This window comes from Sinocyclocheilus rhinocerous, unplaced genomic scaffold, assembly GCF_001515625.1.
Source record: "Sinocyclocheilus rhinocerous isolate Xijiao unplaced genomic scaffold, SAMN03320098_v1.1 scaffold1334, whole genome shotgun sequence".
NCBI classification, from domain to species: Eukaryota; Metazoa; Chordata; class Actinopteri; order Cypriniformes; family Cyprinidae; genus Sinocyclocheilus; species Sinocyclocheilus rhinocerous.
Window position 1 is genome coordinate 615,341 of NW_015626864.1, and position 6,815 is coordinate 622,155.

Consider the following 6,815-nt stretch of genomic DNA (forward strand, 5'->3'; position numbering starts at 1 on the left):
AAATGGGTTCAATATCTCGGTCCTATTTCACAGAAATGCCTTTTTCAGAAAATCAAAACACACACACACATATAAACAACTGATGCTTTGATTTCAGAATCGCTTAAAAGCAAATAAAAATAATAATAATTACAAATGAAAAAAAAATTAGAATAGTGCCAGAAAACAGTGAATGGAAGTACACTTTAAACCAAGCATAAACCATATAGATTAGCATCTCAGATCATATTTCCATAGAGGCGTGTGTGTGTGTGTGTGTGTGTGTGTGTGTGAGCAAAATAAAACCCCAACAGTGAAGGGTGACCCGCCACTGTCTCACAGGAAATTACATCCATGAAGCTGTATATCCCTCATTCGAGGTCCTCAGAATAACAATCCAGCATCTAGTATAACAATAATCATCCTAATGACAACGCCACTGGTTTGAATCTGTAGTCGTATCTATAAGGTCTACTGAGAGAATGACGGACAGACAGACAGGCAGGCACCACAGTATCTGTGATGAACATCAACACCAAACAGGAAATCAGTCTTATGTCGACAGCAAGTATCCTGTTAGAGATTCTATTTGGCATCTGAAAGGAGTGAAGAAACTATTGGGAGGTAAATAGTTGCAGCTCATTGTTGAATATATAGTGTTAGGAAAAAACGAAGCATGTTACATATTTTCTGATTTTTTGATTGATTTGTCAATCCAATTCATTGGAAAACTAATGGACTTCCAAAATGGCTATCATGATCAGATCCCAAAGGAATCTGCAAACTGCTGAATTTGGGGCAAAATCTCTAGTCTTCCTTGACTAAAAATGTGTTAACTGAATAGTCAAATTAACAATATCGCAACCAAAACAGAGAAAATATTTAGAGGAGAACGTATTACAACTGATGAGTTTGATTAGAATAAAACTCATTAATTCATCCACCGCAGGACGGACACAGGAGGACAATTACAAAAATATCTGCCTGCGTGACCCACAGCTGATGGTGTAACAAAGAAAATCTAGCTCAAATATATATAGATATACCCAGCTGGTGTCTATTATTTTGTACAAATAACTGGAAGTCATTCTTATTAGTTGCCTACAGTGAGCGGTGATGTTTGTGTGAGGTTGGCATAGTGGCGTAGTTTCAACAACAAAACTAGATATAAATATAGATATAGGTCTATATATTCTCAATTTTCTTCACTTCCTTGCATTCTCTTTGCTTCTTAAAGGATGACATTATGCATTTTACAGGTAATTATTTTCCTATTTGGTAAATGTGTAGACATTGCCGTGTTTTATGCATTTGGTTCTGAAAAAAAAAAAGTCCTTTGGGCAATATAATCATTGACAGCAGCATCTAAAGTAAACAGTAGCAGCAAGTAAGATAATAAATAAATATAATAATAGTAATAATAATAGCAGATAATAACCGTTTCAAGGATAATGAAAAACAGTAAGATGCATAACAACACAAACTAATTAACACCTAAAAATAAAAATTGGTACATTGGTTCAAAACAATTGAAAGCTTTTATGCAACGTCCAGCTAGCTCACAACACGGTGATCTAGAAAACAACCAACACCTGTTAACTGTAAGCCCTCAGCAAACCTCTAAAAAAGAGCCGATACTTTCTATAAGACTTCACTGGAGACTTTCTTTAATACTTCCTATATGCCTTCCTCTAATTTTCCCTTCCCATCCCGTTATTTCCTCTGCTACGTTCATTACTCTTTCTTCAATCCCTTATATATCACCATACTTCCCGTCTCAACGTACCGTTACCATCTACAGCTTTTTCATATTTTCTTTTTCTTCTCGCACTCTTTCTCACACAGTCTAGCAGTGATTTTGGCTTTTGAAAGCAGTGAATCTCAAACTCTACAGCTTTGGTTGTGAAAGTCGCTGAACATCTTCAGCACAACCCACGAGTAGGTGCTGAAATCCTCTGAGAACAACAGCTTGGCAGAAAAAAAAGCAGTGCTGTGTCGAAAAAAACAAGCTTTGGTTTGCAGGAACTCAAATGCTCATGGGAAAAAAGAGAACGGTGAAGAGAATGAAATGATGAACTGTTGTCTGGGAAGAGGAGTCAGGTGAATCAGAGCAGAAATCTTCCACTCACAAAACAAGCCAATTTTTTCATTCTTGTGGAGGAAATGCTGGAAACGAACTGCTCTCGCTGCAGAAACTCCAACTCCCCCGCATGTCTCTCAACACCACTCTAAATGACTATGACAACATCTCTCATCTATGCTTTTGGTGACTTGATTGCACACTCTAAGACTGAAACACAGCTAAATCTTGTTAAAATATCCATTTCTAACACTTGTCTTCCTGAGGTGTACACTGTGTATGACATTACACATTCTGGGCTAATTTTTTTGTGTTTTATCTAGTGATAGACCGATACATAGTCCAATATTTGGCCATTTTGAGATTATCACCATTGGCCGATGAACAGAAGTGTTTCGAGATATCGTCATCAGCCAATGAAAGTGAAGTGTGTAATTTCTGAATGACTAGCATAACGGAATTACACAAACACCAACGTTACTTATAAACATTATAATAACATTTTCAAACAGGTTTTCCAGAACATTTCCCCCGTTTGCCATTGGTCAGACAAAGCAGATAGTCCCGCCCCAAATTTACACCATTGCTTCTCAAGCAAACAAAAATTGGTCATTTATGGTTGTCTCTGCATATTAAATTGGGATAGACACTTCATCTTATCGGTCAACCACTAGTTTTATCTTAATATACAACCTTCTCACTTAGCCAATATATCTATTTTCAATACATGAAATTCTAGACCAAACTAGTTATAACAAGCTAAACACCAAGGATTAGAAATTCGACTAAGAATCACTAACTCTTTAAGTACACGTTACTGAAATATCTGCTGATGCTTGCCAGCAAAAGAACACTTCTATAAAACAGTTTTTGATATATCACACCACTATTATCTCACTAATTTCTATTTGCTTAGATTTGCCTAATGGCTAAGTGTACTTAAACCATACAGGAAAGTGAAGAGCTAGGACTGATAAACGGATAACACACACACACACACACACACCATTGCACAGTGTTGTTTGACTACTCTGTTCAGTCCCTGAAACAAGCTAAACACCAAGGATTAGAAATTCTACGACTAAGAATCACTAACTCTTTAAGTACACGTTACTGAAATATTTGCTGATGCTTGCCAGCAAAAGAACACTTCTATAAAACAGTTTTTGATATATCACACCACTATTATCTCACTAATTTCTATTTGCTTAGATTTGCCTAATGGCTAAGTGTACTTAAACCATACAGGAAAGTGAAGAGCTAGGACTGATAAACGGATAACACACACACACACACACACACCATTGCACAGTGTTGTTTGACTACTCTGTTCAGTCCCTGAGTAAGGGGCTACGGAGGATTTCTTGACATGTGGATTTGGATTTTGAAGTGAACGGATTGTATGCTTACTCTTGTGGCTAACCTTTATATGGCAGTCAGTGATCGTGATTTAGTGAAGCTGTGTGTTACTGTAAATGTATGTGTGTGCCACAGTGACTGTGTTAAACTGCAATGGTCCATCCTGTTCGATGGGTGGATGAGAAGGAGAAAAATATTTCAGATTTACATCAAACCTGCCCAGGATTGTCTGTCGATCAGTCAAACTCCCAAATGAACATTCTCTCTTTTGTTTCAGCCATTTCTCTCTCTCAAACGGTCCATTTCCACTCCATCCTGTCTTTTTCGTTTACATAATTTATATTTCAAACCTGTCCATCTGTGTCTCTAAATCAACCTCTCAAAATCGCATTATTCTTTCTCTCCCGACATCCCTCCGTTTCTCTCGATCTCCGCCTGGCTACCTGCTGAAAAGAGAGTGGAGCTGGTGATGGCTGAAGCACTGGCTGCTGCGAGGAGACTCTGTGCGCTCCATCACCGTCTGGAACCAGCCCGCCACGTCTACTTCTGACACTTCATAACGACGGATAAAACTGTGTTCCTACAGAAAAAAAGACCACTTGTGTGAACAAATGATCAGAAAAGTTATACAAACTGGCTATATTAAAACAGCACTACAACAAATGCTCGAGTTACGTGGGAGACTGAGACTTACAAGCAGCTTGTGGTATTTTGGCCTTTTTCTGTGATCCTTTGTGAGGCTGTAGAGACAGAGAAGACTTAGATTGGAACAAAACTCACACATAAACACAATAGGCAAGGCAAGTTTATTTATATAGCACATTTCATACACAATGGTAATTCAAAGTGCTTTACATATAAGAAATTTTAAAAAAATAATCACAACAATAAAACAAGGAATTTAAAACTTTGAAAATGATTTAAAAATTGATTTAAGAGTTGTCCAGGTATCCATTTGAGTTTAAGTATTTGTTCAGCTGATTAAAAACGACCTTTTCAATAATGTTGCCTATAAAAGGAAGATTTGATATTGGTCTATAGTTGCTCAATATGGTGTTATCAAGATTGCTCTTTTTCAGAAGGGGTTTAACAACTGCAGTTTTCAGGGAGTTTGGAAACGTCCCAGAAAGAAGTGAGGCGTTCACCACTTCAAAGAGATCTGCTTCCAAACAGTTAATAGACAGATAGACAGATAATAGACAGATACTGGTGCTAAAATGTCATGTATAAGTTAATGTGAGTGTACCAGTCTTTGACGAAGGACTGAAAGTCAGGGGAAAAGCCCATGCTGAGAGGAAGGACCGGTGGGTCCTCTTGCAGAACTTTGGTGAGAACCTCAAAGTCTGTCTTGCAGTTCTTGTAAGGAAACTGTCCCGTGGCTAGCTCCACCTACAGGTGAGGAGGAATAATTACTTACAGATGCAGATGTAGATTGTAGGGGTGTAACGGTACACGTATTCGTACCGTATGGTTCACGGGGCAAATTCCAAATGGAAGTGATCATCCCTATGCCTTTGAAGGGCAGAGCAATGTTTTTGAGATGATAGTATGCTGATTTAGTTACTGCTTTGACATGACTACTGAAACTAAGGTCTGTCTCCAGAATCACACCAAGATTCCTGACTTTATTTTTAGTTGTTAGACCCCTAGAGTCAAGGTATGCATTCACCTTGAGAACTTCATCTTTGTTTCCAAATGCAATGACTTCAGTTTTTTCCTTGTTTAACTGAAGAAAGTTCTCGCACATCCAACTGTTAATTTCATCAATGCATTGGCAGAGGGAGTCAATGGGGCTGTAGTCATTTGGAGATAAGGCTAGGTAAATCTGGGTATCATCTGCATAGCTGTGATAGGCGATTTGGTTCTTTCTCATTATTTGACTTAGTGGGAGCATATACAGGCTAAACAAGAGCGGTGCAAGTATTGAGCCTTGTGGGACTCCGCATGTCATGGACGTCCACTTAGACTTATGCTCTCCTATACTCACATAATAACCTCTCCCTTCTAAGTATGACCTGAATCATTTGATTACCATCCCAGAAAGCCCTACCCAGTTTTCCAGTCTCTCTAGTAGTATGTTATGATCGACAGTGTCAAATGCAGCACTGAGATCTAGTAGTACCAGCACTGATATTTTGCCAGATTCAGAATTTAAGCGAATATCATTTATTATCTTAATGAGCGCTGTCTCTGTGCTGTGATGCGGTCGGAAACCAGATTGAAAATTGTCCAGGTATCCATTTGAGTTTAAGTATTTGTTCAGCTGATTAAAGACTACCTTTTCAATAATCTTGCCTATAAAAGGAAGATTTGATATTGGTCTATAGTTGCTCAATATGGTGTTATCAAGATTGCTCTTTTTCAGAAGGGGTTTAACAACTGCAGTTTTCAGGGAGTTTGGAAACGTCCCAGAAAGAAGTGAGGCGTTCACCACTTCAAAGAGATCTGCTTCCAAACAGTTAATAGACAGATAGACAGATAATAGACAGATACTGGTGCTAAAATGTCATGTATAAGTTAATGTGAGTGTACCAGTCTTTGACGAAGGACTGAAAGTCAGGGGAAAAGCCCATGCTGAGAGGAAGGACCGGTGGGTCCTCTTGCAGAACTTTGGTGAGAACCTCAAAGTCTGTCTTGCAGTTCTTGTAAGGAAACTGTCCCGTGGCTAGCTCCACCTATGGGTGAGGAGGAATAATAACTTATAGTAGTACATGTAGATTGTATTTTGAATTACATCCCTTTACTTACATTAACACTACTGTTCAAAAGTTTAGAGTCGGTATGATTTCTTAAAAATGTTTTTCAAAGAAGTCTCATATGCTCACCAAGTCTGCATTTATTTAATCAAAATAGGGCTGCACGATTAATCGAATGTGATTGTCATGCGTATCTTGTCAGTAAAGCCGGTTCTGTGATTAGTAGTAAATCTCCAGCACGTGCTTTCAGATGGAGCAGCATTTACTACACAGAGCCGTAGTTCACTGACAAGCTACGCAAAATCGAGTGAGGCGTTCACCACTTCAAAGAGATCTGCTTCCAAACAGTTAATAGACAGATAGACAGATAATAGACAGATACTGGTGCTAAAATGTCATGTATAAGTTAATGTGAGTGTACCAGTCTTTGACGAAGGACTGAAAGTCAGGGGAAAAGCCCATGCTGAGAGGAAGGACCGGTGGGTCCTCTTGCAGAACTTTGGTGAGAACCTCAAAGTCTGTCTTGCAGTTCTTGTAAGGAAACTGTCCCGTGGCTAGCTCCACCTACAGGTGAGGAGGAATAATTACTTACAGATGCAGATGTAGATTGTAGGGGTGTAACGGTACACGTATTCGTACCGTATGGTTCACGGGGCAAATTCCAAATGGAAGTGATCATCCCTATGCCTTTGAAGGGCAGA

At 38.8% G+C, this 6,815-nt stretch overlaps 1 protein-coding gene across 2 annotated transcripts in view; it reads right to left on the minus strand.

The window, feature by feature from the left end:
• Positions 1 to 3,128: 3,128 nt before the first annotated feature.
• The window catches only part of LOC107718577 (dual specificity mitogen-activated protein kinase kinase 7-like), a 14,612-nt gene continuing 10,925 nt past the window's right edge, over positions 3,129 to 6,815 (minus strand). For both annotated transcript variants that reach the window (XM_016525727.1, XM_016525717.1), the window contains 3 exons: positions 6,536 to 6,678; positions 4,113 to 4,158; positions 3,129 to 3,998 (listed from right to left, as the gene is read on the minus strand). In XM_016525727.1, the coding sequence (XP_016381213.1) occupies positions 3,858 to 3,998; positions 4,113 to 4,158; positions 6,536 to 6,678 (330 nt within the window). In that variant the 3' untranslated portion in view covers positions 3,129 to 3,857. The remainder of the gene's footprint in view (positions 3,999 to 4,112; positions 4,159 to 6,535; positions 6,679 to 6,815) is intronic.